At 42.5% G+C, this 20,621-nt stretch overlaps 1 protein-coding gene across 1 annotated transcript; it reads right to left on the minus strand.

Moving 5' to 3' along the window:
* Nucleotides 1-5,580: 5,580 nt before the first annotated feature.
* Nucleotides 5,581-20,320, minus strand: keap1a (kelch-like ECH-associated protein 1a). The gene is made up of 12 exons (XM_085768437.1): nucleotides 20,060-20,320; nucleotides 13,814-14,715; nucleotides 12,941-13,140; nucleotides 12,635-12,791; nucleotides 11,671-11,763; nucleotides 11,297-11,443; nucleotides 11,065-11,171; nucleotides 10,209-10,338; nucleotides 9,873-10,069; nucleotides 7,863-8,068; nucleotides 7,059-7,235; nucleotides 5,581-6,271 (listed from the first exon to the last, which is right to left on the minus strand). The coding sequence occupies exons 2-12, from the start codon at nucleotides 14,024-14,026 to the stop codon at nucleotides 6,093-6,095; spliced, it is 1,806 nt and encodes a 601-aa protein (XP_085624563.1). The 5' UTR covers nucleotides 14,027-14,715; nucleotides 20,060-20,320; the 3' UTR covers nucleotides 5,581-6,092.
* Nucleotides 20,321-20,621: the final 301 nt, after the last annotated feature.

Consider the following 20,621-nt stretch of genomic DNA (forward strand, 5'->3'; position numbering starts at 1 on the left):
CATTTATGAAAATATGTCTCATAATATGATTATCATATTAAGAAAGGTGACACTTCCCACATATAAATGGAAATAAATCAAAAAAATATTAAAAATGGATGCCGCCTATGTATATTTTGGCTTCAGATAATAGAAAATAATTAGTAAAACATCTTATTTATAAAACAAATGAAGGTCATGGTTTAATACCAAAAGATTTTTGCAGTGTGAGAAATCAGACTCTGGACTGGAAAGGATCAGGATCAGAGTTGCAACAACTGGAGCACAGAAATATTGACCTGGTTAATTGGTGCTGACACATTGCAAGAAGTATGGGAGTGTCACACTAGGTCCCGGGGAAACCATAACAGGAGCTCACATATTATAGCGTAGATAAGACAGGCTGCATGACGGCAGACTAAACATAAACACTCTGCAGGTATACATTCAGAGCTGAGGAATCTTTCCACTGCGGCAGCACGGCAAAGTTGGTAACAGCTGATGTTCAAAGTGGAGCTGGGCTGATATTCAGGCACAAGATTCACCACAGATGGAAAAAAAAAAACTACAACCGCACTGATTTCAAGTCTGAGTAGCTAATACCTGCCTCACTGCTAATATGACATATTGTATTTCCATTTCCATATACAGTACAGTATTACCCATATATACGCAACAGTAGCAGCAAAAACAAAGGCAGCATGAGAGATAATCAGTCTTAAGTCCTCATCTAAACTACACCCAGTCTGTCCAATGCCTGCTGGCCCTGGGGATTGTGCTGGAGTTTTAATCCACTTAAAAGCAGAGGACCTCTGCTGCTGTTTCCAAGGGGCTTGACCCATGTTGCATGTGCGCACACACGTACACACACATGCACGCACAATTTCAGTCACTCATCATAAACATGGAGAGTGTTTTTGCCCCCCCCCCCCCATCCAAACACACACATACAGTGTTAAGATGAATGCACAAATATATGCATGCATTCCACGTGATAAACTATGCACAAGTTTAAAATGCATTCTGGCCTGGTCAGAGATGTATTGATCATGAAATTTATAATAACTACGTTGAGAAGCCAAGTACGGTAGATCCGCTGTGTGTCGGGGGCCAGGATGAAAACTCTAATTTAAACCTCTATAGATGGCTGATGGATTGCCAACGCACAACCTAACGTTGACTGGATTTATTGAAGAGGGGTCAACACTCCACCATTGTTCAACTCCACTTTCTGCTGTAGGTCTGTTACAGTGTGTGTATGTGTGTGTGTGTGTATGTGTGTGTCTTTGTGCGGGAGGCTTCTAAGTTCTCGACCTTTAATATTACAAGAATTTGAAATGTTATTAGCTCCACTTCTTCACACTGCTGCACTGTAACACAACAGCAAAAATATCTAAACAACACACAAACATTGTCCATATTAATGTGTTCAAAATCAGCTGTGATTAAAAAATGTTTTTGTTTAGGAATAAAAAAATATTTTTGCTTGTGTTTAAATGGTTTATTTTGTGCGGCGAACACATTGTCATAGTTTTTCTCTTCTTGCACCAACATTTGTCGTTATCTAATTTGAAATGTACTAATTCCTTATTCTTGCGGAGGGAGGGTGAACCACTGACTTGAACAGCTGCTTCATGACCCAAAAAACTGTCAGTCTTTCCCTGGAATAAATTGTGGAATATACCATCTTTGGGTACAGGGGGGAGCTGGAAACGTGCATTTTCAGGAAAGCGGGTGTCACAAGCAAGTGTGCTGGTTTTGGAGGTATCACCAATCACACCACATCACTATAGACTTCAATTCGTAAAATGCGTCTTATGCAGAGGTGCAAGAAACGTATAAATAAGGAATAATTGAAAGGTAATCTCCCCTGTGTTTCGGAGCCGTGTTTCTAGAGGACCCATAGTAGAATCAATTCAGCGAGAGGGGAGCTTGAAACTGTCCACTCATGCTTTCCTCCGAGTCTGAGAGAAACACAGTTGAAGTGAACACACAGACCAGTCGGCCGCACTACATGCTCACAACAGGCAGGCTCCCATCACTAACGAAAAACAACAGCAGCCTCTCAACGTATAATTACAATAATACACTACTAAACACTATGCAAAGATCTCAGGAAAACATATCTGCACAGTTATCACCGCGAGAGCGCCGCAGAGATTTCAGTGAAACTAAATCACATAGAAGTATGAGGTCACTTCAGAGTGTCACATGTAAACACCTTAAGTATTTGTCCTGTTTTAAATCTGATTTTTGAAACGCATACCTTCTGTAAACAACTATGAAATTATACATTATATATGCTATAGCCTACGCTGTGAATCATTTGAGTTTTGCATTGTAGGTGGGTCATACTATTTCTGCGTGCAGATGTTGTAAATGCACATGTCACCGAAGCGAGTTTTATTAGGATGCTCTGGAACAGGCGCATGATTACCTGTGCGCGTGAATTTGCCTCCGCGAGGGCCATAAAGGTCTCATATTATAAGGAAACGAACATATATTTAAATGAATATATGTAACAAAGCAGATCTAAATAAATAAATAAGTGAGGACGGAGTGAGGGATAGATTCAGAACAGGACAGTCACAGCCCTGTTTGTCCTGTAGCCTCAGATGCTGTGCACAGAAAACTCAGCAGCAATACATCTAGCTCATATGCACATATGCTCAGCGTCCCACTCATTTTTGCTCCTAAGCATTTATAGCAGCTTCACCAGCCTGTCTGCTGTTGCTCTTCGCTGAACAGCTCAACCGCATTAGCTGGACGTGCCTTGCTCAAGGGCATCTGTTGATGGGGAGGCTGAGCCAGCATAGGCACAAGCAAGGCACAGCATCAGCTACTGGCTGAAGCACTCTCATTATCAAAACTATTGGGGGGAAAAGTCACAACTGCTTCAACTCAGATCCTCAGTCACATCATGGATAAAACTACCGCATATGAAAGAGAAAGTTGTGGAAAACATTTCCTGGAAAAATAAAGGTTTAAAAAAAACCGTGCTGCGTTTTGTGTTGGCGTCAGAGCAGGAAATCTGCAATATCAGGGGTCAGATTAGAGAGAACAGTCTGACCTTTTAACCGTCATCATGCTGCAACACCTGCTGCAGGCATCTGGGCGACAGTGGTTTGGTCATGACGGTACACATGCGTCTTTGTGTCTATGTCGAATGACTTACGTGGTCGCAGTATTTGCATGCGTGTACAGTGCTCACATGCATCTGCGTGCATGTAATCCTCATTTGAATGGGTTTTGCGCGTGCCTGCCTGGCTGAGGGGTGTGTTTCCACGCCACCACCAGCCCACTCACCAATGTCACCTTCATGGGTGGCTCCATCGTAGGAGCATCCTTCAGAATGTAACAGATTAGCTTTGCAGGCAGGGATGTTGATGAGGTCATCACTTCCCAAGGTCACACCTACACACATCTAGCTGTAGGCCCCACTAGCATTAAAGCCCCCCACCTCTTCAAATACTATAGAGGCTCAGTTCTACCTCCCGCCTGTGTGCAGATCTAAATAAGGCCGAATAAGCCACATCCAGCAGGATAAGCCTTAATGTAATACGCAGTCACTGTACAGGCTGCTAGGGCCCCTTCACGCTTCCTTCAACCTGTGAGCAGACTTGAAAATGACGTGATAGCTTCCTGTTACAAAATACTATACGTTACTTAAAGCTGAGCTCCTGTTGACTTTTCTCATGCCTACATGCACATTTCATTATGATGTATAGTTGCAAGCACTAAAATGCAATGACTGATGATCAGATCATCACTTCTCCAGCACACAGGACGCAACCGGTGCTCAAAACTTCAAGATATGCAAGAAGAAGACACGCTGAGCTTCTACTGCACTTTCAGGACCAGTTTGTTGGTCCTCTCTCATCTGTTTGTGTAACTCTACAACACTATGTACCTAAGTTACGATTGTCCAATCATTCATTTTAGTTTGTGGACAAGAATGAAGAGAGAAATTGTTATTACAGTTCTCCAAGATGGCAGCAGCTGCTCTCAGACCCTACATCTTCTCTGCTCTGTCAGAGGAACATCATCTCCTCCAACAGTTGCGCATTAGTGCAACGAGTGTGCAAAAGATGTATAATAGCTGCGTCTGTGTGTGTGTGTACTAATTTTCCTCCGCTGAATCTCTATGGAAGGCAGATCTCCCTGTCGTACAGTGCTACATCTCTTTCTGTATTCCTCTCCCCTCATGAGACAATGAACACATTGAGGCAAATCTGTTTCCACAGCCTGTGAATAAGAGACAGCCAGCTTTGTTTTGCACGAGTGTGCACACACACACATATGCGTGTCTCTGTATACGTGTGTGTGACAGATAAAGAACAAATGTGTTTGTGTACGGGCGCACATGCATTTGTGTATCCATGTGCAAATGTGAGCGAGATGCCTGCGTCATGCGTCCGCCATGTGAGTCACTTGCTCTTATGTGGGGCTTTAAGTAGTGAGTAAGAGCCCTCTGCTCCCTCGCCCGTCTCCTCTCTCTCTCTGTCTCTCTCTCTCTCTCTCTGGGGCCCCTGAACACACACAACCAGAGCTTCCTCCTCTGCCTTTTGCTCCATCCAACAGGTTGCTTTGTCAATAATGAACGCTCACAATGCGCCGCATGTCCACGAGTTTGAAATCGGAGATAGACTCAAAGGGAAGCAAACATGTGGCCACAATCACCTGCTTTCCCTATTATTCCAGGAGAGCGATAAAACAAACAGGAGCCTTTTTTTCCCCCCCTTCTCCACTGTCGGTGTCTCTTTCTGTCAGAAATCTCGACATGATGAGATGACTGAGGCTGTATTTGAATAATAGCTCCGTCCAGAACTGTCTTCTTTGGAGGCCTGCTGGGATAATTGCAGGTGAGCCTTGGAGGAGATAGAGAACAGCAGTGCAGAGGGAGATAAGTAAACACACAAGTGACGTCTGCACTTGATGACTAACGCTGTAGTGACTCCAGTAACCCACTGTCTTTCTACAGCACCGCTGAAATAAAGGTTGCTGCGAGAGCTCTGCTGGTTGGCTCTAATCATTCTCACTGAGCCATAAAACATGGACAAATATTCTTTATCCAAACAGGATATCACTGCTCCTAGTGTGTACAATCCAGATTTAGATTAATTTGGGAGTGTGTCATGGTTTGTCAAGATATAAACAGATGTAAGGCCCTTACTCTTCTGCTTTGTTATTTTGAAGATGTCACTGACATGGGAGTTCTTTGACACACACACACACACACACACACACACACAGAAAAAAAACAAAAAACAGACAAAAACAGACAAAACCTATTTTGTTGCAGTGTGCAGCTGTTTTTGGACTTATTCCACCATCTAGTGGTAGCACACATGCTGTCACAACACCACAGCTGCACGGTGAGTGGATGCATCCTAATAACTGAGATCACCAGAGGTCAGTAAAACACATTTGTCTTTACTTACATCAGTGCATTATGAGGAAGAAGTGAATTACAATGCTGAACAAATGGCCCAGACATAAGATATTTATCGTTCACACATTTGATTAACTTCATTTGCAGAAACACAAAATAAAATAGTGAATTAAAAAAAAAAAATCAATAAAATGTTTTGTTTTAAAAAAAAATAGCACTTTTTGGGTGAATCCTCATTGGCACAAAAATGAAGAAAAATAAGAAAAGTGCTCATTTAGACAGAGACACAGACAGAGGTAGAGGTGTAAATAAAACAAAGTGAGGAATTAGAAATTAGGACGCTGAAGGCCAGCGAGAGGCCACTTTATAAATTTGAACACTAAATAGATTTAAAAGCAGCGAAGGAATAACAACATTAAATTAAATAGAACTATTAAGATTACATCTGTAGCACCTTGTTATGACGGGGTGACTGTCATGCCAGCAGTCTTTCTTTCTGTATCACTTGTTCCCCAGCAGATGTAGAGATACAGTGTAGTTCCTGCTCCTCAATTCACACTGTACCAGCAGTAGCACAACCCCATGATGCAACACAAGCAGGTCCCATGAAGGTGGGGATATATGAGGAGTTTTTTTTTTATTGGAATGTTTTTTTTGTATTCAATGCACTTAACCCTCTCTTGAAAAGCAGCACCACTTGGAACTCTGTTTCGTCCTCGTCCTACGTGGCTAGTTCTTCGTCCTCCTCTGGCTCTGGCAGGCTGCCAGGACAGGGCTCCATGGTAACAGCGACGCCCATGCCGCTGCGTCCAACGGGCATGTCAGTTATGCACGTCCATTCATTTCTTTCTGGACAGTAACACTCGATGCTGGACAGGAAGCCGTGCTGGTTAAAACCCCCTGCAACGGAAACACACACGTGCTTAATGAAGCTGTTGATGAAGCAATTAAGGACTGTTCAACAGTTGTGTCAATGAATAATTAAATTCAATTACTTTGCAATTTATTTTTCAGCTCACAAATGGATTCCTCAAATCATTTTTTTAAAAGGCTGTTTTTACTTTTTCGTTTTCCATTAATTTAATTTGGAGATGTAGTTTGTTATTACTTTATGATCTGACATTTCATTTGCCTACACAGATCTGTTTACTCTTAACAGTTGAACCACACGCTCCTCTATTAAATTAAGCAACACTGAGTCATTGAGCCACATTAGAAATAAAACAGTGCAGCCCACACTGCACTGTACAGTGGAGTGTATAAACTGGTCACCTCCTGACCTGACTGTCTACCAATGAATCAAAATTATTCAAGTCTTTCAGTATTTTTTTTTCTCTGGCTCACTTGTTTAAGTCTCTTAAGTTTAAAGTAACGTGTGATACAAAATAAAACTCATAAAAATACAACACAACTGTCAACACTCAGACCATATATATATATATATATATATAAAAATGATCACAGACATTTTATTAGCTCTGATAACACGTTTCACTAAGCACTTCATCAGACTCTATAGATAAGCTATAATGGGCCTTAGGACAAGAAATGGTTCATGTAGTCATTAGAGATGGAACATATCAGAGTTGACTTTAGACACAAGTGAAAAATTAGGGTAAAAGATCACATGAGATCTGTGATCATATGTCCCTTTTATTTAACTGATATTCAGTCTTTCATAACTGACCGATGGCAAAGATGCGTTTCTGGTGAACTGTCACTCCGTGTGCACTGCGACAGTACTGCATGGACGCCCTGCTCTCCCAAACGTTCCTGGCTATGTTGTAACGCTCCACAGACGACAGCTGGCTCCTCCCATCGTAGCCTCCGATGGCGTACAGGTACGAGTTCACGCACACCAACCCTGAAAACGCAGGCAGAGGGAGAAAGGCGGAGGAACAGGTGGACCTTGTTAGGAACCTTATTTTCTCTCAGGCTGGGGGTTCGACCAAGAGATCAACACCACACTTATGTATTTGTACAGTTACCATGCAGCCATGTGGTGTAGCTTAGCATGGAAAATAAAAATATGGAAACAGCAATCTTAGCTCTGATTAAAGGAAACCTTTCTACAAAACATTAACATATGTCATTTGTTTAATCTGCACATAATCAGTACAAGTAGTCTATCAGCTTTTGTGAGTTTTGAAAATACTGCTAACCCTAACTATGTTAGGATAAGCAAAGCTAAACTAAGTTAAGATAACTAATTGTTGCCTATGGCCTTATAATGGATTTAGAGATAAGAGAGGGGTATCAATCTTTTCATTTAATGTGCAAAAAAGTCTATTGTGGTATTTTCCAAAATGTTGAACTATTCCTTTAAAAGGCCAGAACACGCACATACAGACCAAGATATCAAGTGAGACTACTGGTAAACACACATACAATAACATTTTTGCCCAACACAATAATGTCTCCATCCCCTATTTAAATATCAGATCCATCCACATAAAGACAGAAGTGTACACACACACACACACACACTCACCCAGTCCGCTGCGTATAGTGCTCATGGGAGCCAGCTGCTGCCAGGTGTTCGAGTCAGGCTGGTATTTCTCTGCAGTGTTCCAACGGTTCTGTCCATCATATCCCCCCACCACGTACAGAGCCCCCCCACAGGCCGCCACGCCGGCCCCTAGACGAGCCACTGACATTGGGCAAACAAAGGACCAGCGATTGGACTCTGGATCCCACCTGCAAGTGAAAACAGCGGTTGTCCAGAGGCTGTAGTGAATGTAGCAATGACGTGCTGTCAGTTCTTGATGGCATTACATAATAGTCGGTCAAAATAATCAAGTAAAACGAGCGTCAGTGCTGCAAAAGTTCAGATGCTTCAGAGGGGAACAGCTGCGAGCAGCAACCTCCTCAATCTACACGAGCCAGTCAATTTTAAGTGGATTAGGTTAAGCTGGCAACCATGTTTGGCAACTATTGACGAGCTTTATTTGAAGCCAAAGAGGCTGTAACACCACCATGAGCATGAGAGTCTACAGGGCTCTGTGGCCCAACAGACGTCAAGTTGCCCACAGTGTTTTGGAAAAAAATGGGTTTAAAAGTCACATTAATCTCATATATTGTCTTTAACTTTTTTTTTTTGTGAGGTAGAGCTCGTAATCTTATCCACATAAATATATTTGCTTACTTTCTGAGACTGTTTTGGTTTTTAAGAAGGATTAAACAAACAAAAACAAACTGTATTAATTTGTGGGAGATTTGGACAGAGCTTTTTGCTAAGCTAATTTAGCCATCCCCCTGGCTCTAATGTCATATGTAACAGGTATGGGAGTTTCTCTGCTAGAAAACAGGCCTCATTCCAAAATGTGGGACTTGAGCTCTTAAGTCAAGCCGAGTCAAATCAGGTTTATTTATATTAAGGCACTTCCGCGAACAATAACAGAGTACAACAACACTGAATCCATCAGGACGAGGCAGCTCGGACAGCACGTTCTCTGGCTGGTTAATGATTCAAAGGTTATTGGCTCAGTTTTTGGCACTCGGTTTCCTCCGTCCGAAAAGTGCAGGTAGGACGGCAGCTGATGTTTTACCACCTGCCCTCCACCACTAGTGAGTTGCCCTTGAGAAAGGCACCAAACGCAGGTCATTTCGTGGGTCACTGTGCTGCCAATGACCCTGCTCTCTGATCCCCGACGTTACTGCTGAACACACCCGCGACAAGGACCTTTACTCGCTTTAGCAGGAACCTTCGAATCCCTGTTGAATCTTCCGCCTGTGGCTCGGATGCTTCGTTTGGGAGCCGTCGTCAGGAGCAGAGGCTTTTCCTGCCAACTACTGTTACCAAGAATGCTCTAATCTGCTTTGATGTGTTTTGCATTGAATTTTCATTTCAATAGTTTCAACAGCTTTCATTATATTTAGCAGCTTCTCGTGAGAAGCCTTCCAATTGGCCTGCAATGAGTTCTAATAATTCTCTAGTGACTAGTATCTTTTAAATTTCCATATCGTTCAATATGAACGGGTACTGAGGTTACATTTAAAGTACAGTTCTTTAGATTTGGAAAAGAGAGCTAATGGTAGGCCTATCAAAAGATTCTGTCACTCTCAGATTTGAAAGTTTTTCTTTATTTGAGTAATTGATTGAAACTTTAACAGCATTAGAACTGCTCCCTGCTGTAAAGCATTCCCAAACCCTATCGACATTCCTGGGAAGTGTGTCCCGACATGTTTTGAAACCGCCCATGTTGTCGTCTAATTAGGCTAAGAGGGATACCTGAGAACTTCGCGGCTGCTCTTCAGGTTGAATGGCAGCTATTCATTTGATCTCTCTCCTGCCATTATCTATACTTACTCCGAGGTAACTGCACTTAATCTCACAACGCGTGCATAGGAGGAAGGAAATCTCTTCCCATTACATCAATTTCTAGCAAATAAGATGTCATTAAAATCGAATTATTTTTCGAGTGCCATGTTGAACAAATAAATCCTCCCTCTTTCTCTCCCTCACACAGCACACACAGTGAACACGTCAGAGATGCCTCACCTCTCCACTGTGTTGTGATGCGTCGAACCCTGGGAACCTCCGACGGCGTAGATGCAGCCGTCCACCACGCCCACCCCGACCCTGTTCCTGGGGATGTTGAGGGACGCTCTCTGGCTCCACTGGTTGGTCATTGGGTTATAGCAGCACAGAGCGCTGGACTCTGTGTTGTTTTGAAGCGACAGGTTCCTGCCCCCGACCTGGATTTATGAGAAGACGGTTTAGAAAGAGAGCCGGTACGGAGGCAGAAGACCCAACCAGTGTCCCACACATATAGTGTATTTGAGTTTCACATTGTATGCCATCCTTTGGTGGTATGACATAACTGGTGCAACCTACAGTGTAGAGCAGTCCAAACAGCGCACAGGCTCCCAGACCGCTGCACGGAGAGCCCATGTCGGCCAGTTTTAGCCAGACATTCCTCCTGGGATCATAAGCCTCCATGGAGGCCAGAGAGTGCTGCCGGTATCTGAGCAGGGAAAAGGAAATAAAGAAATGAGGAGTAGATAAGATGAATGGTCAGTGTAAAAGAGGAGTTTTTTTTACTGGGAATATGGCATATGATCTTGAAATTAAATAAGATAACATGTAGAGCAAATGTACAGTCTGTGAAAAATAACAGTTAGGTAAAAAGGCCAGTGACTGGATATGCTGATATATGCATGAAATTTTGCTGTGATTTTTTTCTACAGATGCAAAAGTTAATGAAATAGCGCGTTAGTTCTTAAGCTTGAAAACCCATGTGTGATTTAGGACAAGACCACCTGTGGCTGCAATGTTGTAATGTCCATGTGCAACTAGAGGAGAACTAGTATCAGCAGAGTAAAGTTATGTTTTTCATTTTGTTAGACAAAAATAGGTCGAAATGTAGAAAGCCACTGTGAATAGGAGGATTTATACATAAACTAAGAGAGCATGGCACCTGTGTCAAGAAGACAGAGTGGATAACAAACTAACAGCCACCGGGGGGCAGACTGAGACACCCTCTAGTCTGGATCTATGAGCTGGTTTTTGGCATTTCACATGATTTTTTTTTTTTTTGCACACATGTGTATTGTGAGGGGACATGAAAGCATCAGTTTCTGATAATCAATATCAGAAATGAGCCTATAGAGGGTCTAAGAGAAGGTTTGCAACTTTTGTGCACTGCAGAGCAAAACAATGTCCACAATGGAAGCTGTAAAAGTTAACTAACCCGCCAGCCACATAGATGAGCTGAGTGCCACGGTTCGGTGCAGGAGGTAGCTTCCTCAGTGTCATATCCTGGAAGATTTTAGAAAGGAAATCCTTACAGGAATTGGCCTGGAGATAAAATAAAGGACAGAAAATAAAGAAAATATGTTACGCATTTGTGAATGAGGTGATTTGTGTTTTACAAATCTCATCTCTGCATTTCTATGAGAGAAAAAAATAAGGTTGTAATTTACCTTACTGAGGATGGGACAGGACAGCAGCTGGTTCTTCAGGAACTTGGGAGGCAGAGCGTAGATGTGAACCGCATTCAGGAGGGCATGTAGGTACTGGGCTCTACCCTCCATGTCCCAGCCGACCCAGTCCGTACAGGCTTTATACACCTGGCATGGATATAGTCAGTATGATATTTACATCTAGAAACAATCTGGTCAGAACTTGGATTAATATTCTGTATTCACAACTAGTAGTATACATTTCAGTGGCTTTTTGTCATTGTGGTAGAACCATCACTTTGCTTCCTTTTAATCAATATAAACCATCAACCAATACAAAAACACTTAGGATGCTTGTTAGTCAAGTTTTCATGAGCTTTTTCAATGCCACACACCTCAGACTCACAGAGCACCTTCAGACTGTCCTGACTGATGAGCTCCAGCAGTTGGCAGTGAGACAGACTGAAGAACTCGTCTTCTTTAGTCACCTGGGACACAAAAGGACATGAGAGCATGATCAGATACTTTGAGAAAAGGTAGTTAGGTTCTATAGTGATAAAAGATACATACCTTTCATTTTAAAATTGTCAGGAAAAGGGAGGAGATGGACATTGTACTGACAACATGTAAATTAGGTGTAGGCGCTCTGTAATCTGTAACAATAATTAAAGTTTGCACTGTTCCACACTTATCAGAACAAAGTGGTAGAGCTGACCCTGTGCCTGTTTGGGGACTTAGGTTCAAGCTATTTCCCAGTCTGACCTCAGCACTGAGCTGAGAGCCAAGGTGGAGGAGCTGAAGTTGATGGAGAGCAGACTGTGCAGAGTGCAAGCTCAGGAGAACTAAAAACAGAGCCGGATGTAACCAAGACTGTGTTACTTCAGTGCAAAGAGAAGAAGGCAGAGGATGATACGAAAATACACACCGACAAAATTATTGATGATCTGGGGGAGGAAATGAGGGGTCACCGGCAAATGACCTATGGTAATTTCACTCTTGTATAAACAAACACTTTTTCTTAAAGGGTCAAAGAGTTGCAGTAGATTGAGCCATGAGGGCGCAGCTATCACTTGATGCGAGCTGAACGGACGATAAACAAAGAAATTTGAGCAGCTGAACTTTTGCAGACGGAGTTGCTACATGTGCTTTTTCAGAGATGAACCCTCGAAGCCAGTTAAACAACACTGATCTACACAAACAACATCCCTAATGCCGCACAGGTATGTGTCTGTGTGAATGTGTGTAATTTAATGAGAGATTATTTAATGCCATGTAGGACCAGAAAAGACACCACATCTAAAAGAGGAACGAACAACCGGATGCACATGTGACATTGTGCTTTTTAAATTTGCATCTCACCTCATTAAAGTGTGTGTTGATGTACTCTCGGCTTCTTTGGTGCAGCTCTGTGCAGCCAATCTCCTCGGCAAAGCGGGCGATGCCGATCACATTAGATGGCTCCAGGTGCTTAGTTAGGAAATCGCAGCAAGCCTTGGCCACGTCTTCAATCTGATATCTTGAAGAAAAGAGGAGAAAAGGGAGGGAAAAACATCACTGCTTATATTAGATTAGCAGACTGACACAGATACAGGCATCTAAATCTGTGTCTGTTTAACTCGGGATTAGCTTTTCCAACACCATGTGCTACTGTTTATGTATGTTTACCTCATCGCAGCCAAAAGAACGTGTAACACACATTTCTCTCCCACTGTGATGTGGGAGGTGTAGGCAAAGTCAATGAGCCTTCCCACCACCTGGGGGCAAACATCGCGCAACGTGATCTCGGAGGCGCGACACTCTTTGAAGCTGCTGGTGAACATGGCTCTGAAGTAAGGGCTACAGGAGGCCAGCACCACCCTGTGCACCTGAGAAGAAAAAATACATATACTGATTAAGAAACAGGGCCTTCACTGTGTTTGTGTCACTGAGTGAAAACCAAACAGTTCTCCGCTATGGAGGCCCAGAACTGACAAAAACAAATTGAACGATTATCAGACAAGTCAAAAGTAAATAAAGCCGTTAAACCAATGGCAAGTCAACATAAACATAATCTGCTACTTAGCGCTACTCTGAGTTTTACCACGCTCATGTTTTCATAACTTATCCTTCTCTCTTGCAGTGCATGTCTTGCGTCTTGGACTTCAGAGTGTGTTTGCAGACAAATTTTCATCATGTAACAACATAAATACTGAATATTGGTAAAACCTTTGTATAAACAATGTACTGGTACAGTGTACACCGATACATAAACATCAGTAGAGGGGAACACAATGTAGATTTTGGGTACTTATTCTAATTTAACTGGGTGTATGGTGACTGACACACAGGTTATAAATAACACAGAGTTGTATCATATTATCAGAAGTATCACTATAACACCACAATATTATTGACCGATGTACCCACTTGTATTTTTGACTTGTCTAATAACCTTTCGGTACATTTGAGCCTCCATAATGAGGTTGACCTTCGTAACTGCAACTTTGTCCAGAATGGCACACAATGCTTTTTGATTGTTTAATTTGGAGGATGTTTCACCTTAAAGTCCACAGTTTTGTCCTTGTACGTGACATGCAGCACCAGGTCACACAGCATCTCCTGCCGCCTGAACTCATCCATGACCTTCATGGATCTGGATGCGTGGGTCTCGACCGTGTAGTCAAGGTACCCGGAGCCGTGCATCGAGGGAACCGCGATAGCTGAGAAATCAGAACTACGCGTGGGGCGTCTCTTCCTCATTGGACAATGCATTGTGGGAGAAAGGAAAGGAAGGGGAGCACTCCAGAGTTATTCAATTTTGTTTCAAAGTTTTCAACAGTTTAAAGCGTGGAGTTTTTTAATCCGACTGGGGTTGGACTTCCAACAGAGGAAATTCTTTCGGTCTTTATTTGATCAATGTGAAGACTCCAGCAAGCAGATGTCTTCAGTTTCTCCATTTTTATGCAAATTCGAACACAAGAATCTCTTCAGAAAGTTGACTTTCCCCAAGGAAGTCAGGTTGTAAATTGTGTAATATCCATTGGTGATCCCAGAAACTGCCAGCAGGCAGAGCAAGCAGTCCACAGGAAAAGCCAGTTACTGCGTAAAAATAGGTTGAGGTCATATATTTCTCTGCTTAAGCACAAAGGGTAAACAAACTTGCAGACTGATGGTGAACCACATAATACTCCCTCATCCACAGGTCCTGGCTCCAACATGACTGACAGCATTTGTGTCAGGAACAGACAGCTCCCAAAGCATGAGTCAAGCCATGATAATTAAATTGCTGTTGGTCCAGATTTTACAGGTTTCAGGGTTTTGAAAGTAATCCATTCTGACTTTTCGGGGAGTCCTCTGCAATTTCGTTTCCACAGGAGGAGGAGAAGTGGTTGGCAAATGTGTGTAGCTGCACAATCAGATGTATCCTGGCAAGGACCCCGTCTGCTGCTGCGCTGCTTATCCTACAAAGACGAAGAGAGAGAGAGAGAGAGAGAGAGAGAGAGAGAGAGAGAGAGAGAGAGAAACAAGAGTAAGCTGAAGAAATATGAGAGACTTTCAGTGGTTTGAAAAGAAGCTAATGGAATCAAAACTTCACGTGTTTCCTTCTCGTATGTGTGGGAGTCTGAGTCACACACTCACAGTTTCACTTCCTTACAGCTAGAACAGAGAAGACATACTCTTGTTAACTGTTTTATGCCACTACATTGGCCTGAGGAAATTGTCAGTGTATTTCCAATAGGGTTACTTCCGGGCAAGGAATTTTACAAGTAAATCATTCTCACATTTAGACTCTATGAGGATCATGTATGCTCATTTATTTTTTAACTTATTTATAGTTGAAAACCAGATATTCATTTGTGCATGTTAAAAAAAAAAAAATCTCAAGCAGATCTCTGACCAAATTATCAAGATTAACCATTGCAAATTTCACCAGAATCCTATTTGCAAGGTCACAGAGGGCGTCAAAGAGCTGGTTCAGCTCCTCAAAGTTTGTTTATTTGAACCCAGTCAATCTCCTTTTTCCACTCTTTCTCACCACTTTAAATTCTTCAGCCAAGCAGTAGACCGTGAATAGTCACCCTCGGCCTGTGAGTCAAAGAGGAGTGACTGAGATTCAGCAGATATGCAGCCGCCTGAAAAACATGAAGGACGCACATTCACACTATTTAAAGTGACAGAAGGTATGAATGAATTCCCACCAGATGCCCGAGAGGGGTAGTTGCCACTCCGCTGCTTCCTAAAAATAACATTCACTTCCATGTTGCAACTTATTCTTTGGGTATGTGGTTAAAAAAATGAATTAACAAATATACTCACTGCCTACTGTCACGGCAGACTCATTTTTGACACAAAACTAAAGTACTTTTTGCACAATCCTGCTCAAGAACAAACAAATAAATAGAAAAACAAGTGAAAACATAGACTACTTGGTGGAGGTGAAAAATATCCATCACTTGCTGTACTTAAAACAATCAAATGTTTTCAAACCCCAATGTTATTATAAATTAAATATAAAGGTAAGTTTAAGACAATTTCATTAAAAGATCTTTATCACTGCATTTAGGTACCTGTAGCAGACATGATGTAAGCACTCTGTCAGTGTAATGTAATTATACGGGTGTTAGTGGTGCACCTGTCTCTGTTGAAGACTAATTAAGAGTCTCATTAGATTTTTGCCAATTAATATGCCCCTAAATTAAAGTGGTGCACTGTAGGTAGTTAGCATGAAGGCAAATGACAGCTAATGACTCTGCTAAAAAAAAACAAAAAAACAAAGGAGACAATATCAGCTATTTTTTCATCCGAGTCACTTTTTAAAGGGATAGTTCAAAGAAACATAATTTTGGTTAAATGCCAAGGCAAAAAGTTAAATTAAAGGATTGATAGGCTGAGAGTTAGCTTGGCCTGAGTACAGGAGACGGCAGCAACAACTGGAAACATGTTTTTCCAAAACAAAAACATAAATGCCTGCCTCAGTGAACCTCTACAGAGGAGGGCGTTACAGGTGATTGAAGTCTCACAGAGGAGCTGACACAGACACCTCCCAAATCACAACGATGTGTCATCCAGATTAAACCAGTTCATTGTTTGGTTCAGAGGGTGGCTTCAGAATAGAGCCAAACAAATAAAGTATCACAAGTAGGTACAAAACCTGTCCATACAGACTTTTACAGGCAGTGGAAAAAAACATTGAATCAAAACAAAGCTATGCTGCAAACCATCTCCTTCACATGAATCATATAGAAACTACTACTGAAGTGTGTCAGTCTTGTTGAGATAAGATTAAATTTATCTTTTTATGATAAGGGAGGATCCCTTAAATTCATTTAGCACAGAAATGTGACCAACTCATCAGTTCACAGTGGACAAATTATAAATAACATTGTCCCAAGTGTCCAATATGTCAGAGAGAAAGATACTTTTAAAAGAGCTCTAACTTTGTTCCACATGGGTCAGACAGATGCACCACAACATTTAGTTCAACGTGAGGACCCTGCGTCCCCAGCTGATACTTAACCTTGTGGTAAATGCTGATACAAAGTACTGATCGGACGTTAATGTGAAATCTGTGAACGTCATGGCATTGAAGCCACTGGGTTCATTTCTATGAAAGGTCACGTGACCAGGGATAGCTGTGGTCCTTGAAACTGAGTGGGCTCAGCTCAGTGTGACTGACTGAATTTAACAGTGGAAACAGATTCTCACACACAGAAACTGTGTTTAATGTGGATTGGTCATGTCTCGGCCAACACTCGATCCACTTAATAAAGTCAGCAGCGGTGGCACAGATACCGATCCGGTGTATTTCTAATGGGTTTACATTTGCAGTGCTCGAGAATTACCCTGAAAATGCTCAAATATGTGGCGCTGCAATGCTTTTTAGTGCGTCTCTTTGCATGGCATCGAAAACCCAGAGCAATGTGAAATCTCTGCATTCCCCAGAGTGTCACTCGCTGCCACAGCTTGAAGCAGAACAAATCAGCTCTCAAGCTGGAGAGCAAGAAGAGACGCCTGCTATGCTGCCCGTCAGCGACAGTGCATCTCTCTGCCTAGAAGAGAGCCTTGGAATCAATAGCAGCGGATCCATTTTTAGCAAGAAAGGTACAAATGCTGAACCAGCCGGAGTCACAACCACAGTGACCCTCTGAGAATCACAGCCCAACACTTACAGCACCTGCAGTTTGCTGTCATTTGTTTTTCTGTCTCAACCAAAACTGGTCAGATACTGTTTTGTTTTTTTTGTTTAAACCGCATAAAACAGTTATTGCTGGTCTGGTCTGGTAGAGTGCAGCTTTGCATGGTTGCACAATCAAATCTGTTCAGCCTGTTCGCTGGTCATATGACCAAATGTGTGAGAGAGAAAGGGAAGAGAGTGAACCGGAGAGAAAAAAAAGAAAGAGAGAGAGAGATGGCAGGAGAAAAAGGAGCAAGAAAAAGAAAACAGTAGAAGTGAGTGAATAAAAGACAGGAAGTGAGAGACATTAATACAGAGAGCTTCTCAGTTTTCCATAAAGGGCCATTGTGGGTGGATATGTCAGCCTGTCCTACTCCCCTGATCAGGCTTTAAGGGGGTTAACAGTGAATTACTGTGTAAACACAGTGTGCAGAGCTTGGCTACTATATAAAGCATTACTCAAGCCTGCAGGAACCCTGTGCGAACACAGTGACACAAGCTCGGACCAGTTTATTGATTTCAGTGAGGTTTCATAATCCCTGTTTGACCAAGGTCCTGACCGGTAACACTACAGGTGCTTGTAGTGTTTGCTCCTCAAAATGGCTGTTTGCTAGTGAAAGGAGGAGTGAGCAAATTGCTGGTGCTCCATTGATAAAAAAGTGTCAGAGTGTGATTCACTTGTCGAGTGACGTTAAAGAGAAGCTCCACAGCGTTCATCGGGAGACAATTGTGCTTTTAAATATGGAAAATGAATCATCATAAGTCACAGATTCTGGCACGAAGAGAGACAGAGAGAGGAGGAGTTAACCATTTACAGACCCTTTCTGTTGGCAGATGGTTGATGATACAGCTGCAGAGTCTACAGCCGACGGCCTGTGCAATGACCTTTGACCTGCAGACATACTGTAACATCACATGTCACAGGACGTCTGACAGGAATGTGAATACCCTCAATTACCCTTTGGAAAATACGCTGTCCCAAACTGCTGAGCGGCAATGACCATGTGTCTTTTGAAAGGTTTTGTAACAGTGGTGACCAGCTCTTCTGCCATGTCATCGTTCATCTGCCCTGACAGCTGACTGAAGGGTGGGGGGGGGGGGGGGGGGGGGCAAAGGTTGCTGATGATAAACGAAAAAACGTGATTTTCCTTTTGCTCCGAATGACACCGTGAGAAGACGAACAGAGCATCATAGAAGCACTGCAATTATCTAAGATTCACAACTCAACCACAAACCGGACGATCCTCTGATTTTTCAAACACAATAAATTTGGGGATTTGAAGAATTTTAAAAGGTTCCTCTAAGGACATTGGATGTTTGGAAACTCCAGTCAAGCGCTGCACATTACACACTCTTACATAAATCTTCAGGGTGACGAACAACAACTGGCCAATGCTGCCTCCTGACCAAACACTTGACCGTATCAAAAGCATTGAATACACAGTAAGTACATTGCTGCAGTATGCTGATTTATCACTAAACAAAGAAACACTTCCTTATCTGTCTGGAAAAAGGACAACATGTGCACGTGAACATCTAAAAGAAAACAGTTACTGACCAGTCTGATGGTTATGACATGCATTCATATAAAAAAAAAACATGTCACATGTTATCAGATAAAAAACAAATAAAACTAGTGAACTTATCTAAAAGCTGCTCAGTCATCTTACTTTCATTTTTTATTTGACTGATAGAAACCTGATCTGCAGCTGTGTTGATAATCAAAAGGTGACATCATTTCAGTCATTTTTAAAACAAAAAACCTGAAAGGTGAGCTTCAGCTTCCTTGAGAATTTCCTGCCTTTGCTTGCCAAAAGAAAAGCATGGAAAAGTAAATCTCTTTTAGAATAATAAAAAGGGAAACTAGTCAGAGGATTTATCAAGTGAAAATAATTGCTTTGGGCTTTTTTTTCTTTTTCTTTTTAAATGTCTCTAAATATCTCTTAAAAATAAGAGATTGAAAGGCACTACTTTGGCTCTAGGATGCTGTCAGTGTTTTCAATGTTAGAGACCAAACATTAATAAATCAATAGGGACAATCAATGATGATGAATGCCTTTCTTTTTAAATGATTATGTAGTATTTTTGTTTTATTAATATATGCCAGAGAATATGGGGGAAAAAATAACAGCAGAGTCCGAGGTGACTTATTTAAATTGCACGTTTTGTTGACAACCAACATTTGGGAGAAGAAAAAAAGGGCTGGAACTAGAGAATATTTGGCGTTTTTAAGATCAATAAAACTTGGCTAATCGATTATTAGAATACAATTTTTAAGAGGATGATTAAAAATCACAACAAATGAGCTACAACAGCCTCCAAGTGTCAAAAGAAGCTCACAGCAGCTCAGCTTAAGTTTCAATTCCCTTTTGGGAGTCTGCGCACTACGGAGGAAGCAAACCGACACAAAGTCAGTGACTGGTCGACAGCACAGTTACAAACTCTACACGGACGATGTTGGTGTAGCAGCTTGTAAGAATAAGTAGAGTCACGAGTGCTGCTGCTCTGAAGATGAAACATTCACACCACGGCCAGAAGCCTTTCTGTGTTTACACTGATTTTAGGAAAGGGCGCGTCCGCTCCGAGCGTCCAACTCCTCCAAACAGTCGAACCGCTGCAGATTCACTCACCTAAAGCTACAGCTCGGCTGCAGCCGCTGGAAACTCCGTATCACAGCTTATCACAGCAATATTTATCACTTGTGAGAGTTTCCAGCAGGAGTTGTCCGGCCACAGGATGTCTTTCCCCCGGTCAGTCGATCGGTCGCTGGCTGAGGCTCCGGGTCCTGTCAGGAAACCAGCTGCTGCTGCTGCGTCGTCGTCCTCCGCCGCGCTACACGGAGAAAGAAACGTCCGGAGACGTGAGCGTCGCTGCCGAGCTGCGCCGCCACTGGCAGACGTTCAAAGGCCGCGGAGGTGGAGGTGGAGGGGGCGGAGGGTGGAGGTGGTGGAAGGGGAGGAATTTCTGCACCAACATGACTCTGCAACTTCTCCGGCACACTACAAACAAATGTGCGGGCTGTTGTACGCATGTTCAGAGACCTGCATGGCAGCGAGTCAGGAGCAGCATTCCTCAAACTGAAAGTGATCAGGGTCAGAGACTGTGTAGAGCTGGGACATGCTGCAGCAGGACAACAACAGAGCTGAGATATATGACTCATATGCAGGAATCAGAAAGCTGTAAACACTGACA

The sequence above is a fragment of the Trachurus japonicus genome, chromosome 22, assembly GCF_045865225.1.
Source record: "Trachurus japonicus isolate A0001 chromosome 22, Traja_1.0".
Taxonomy (NCBI): Eukaryota; Metazoa; Chordata; class Actinopteri; order Carangiformes; family Carangidae; genus Trachurus; species Trachurus japonicus.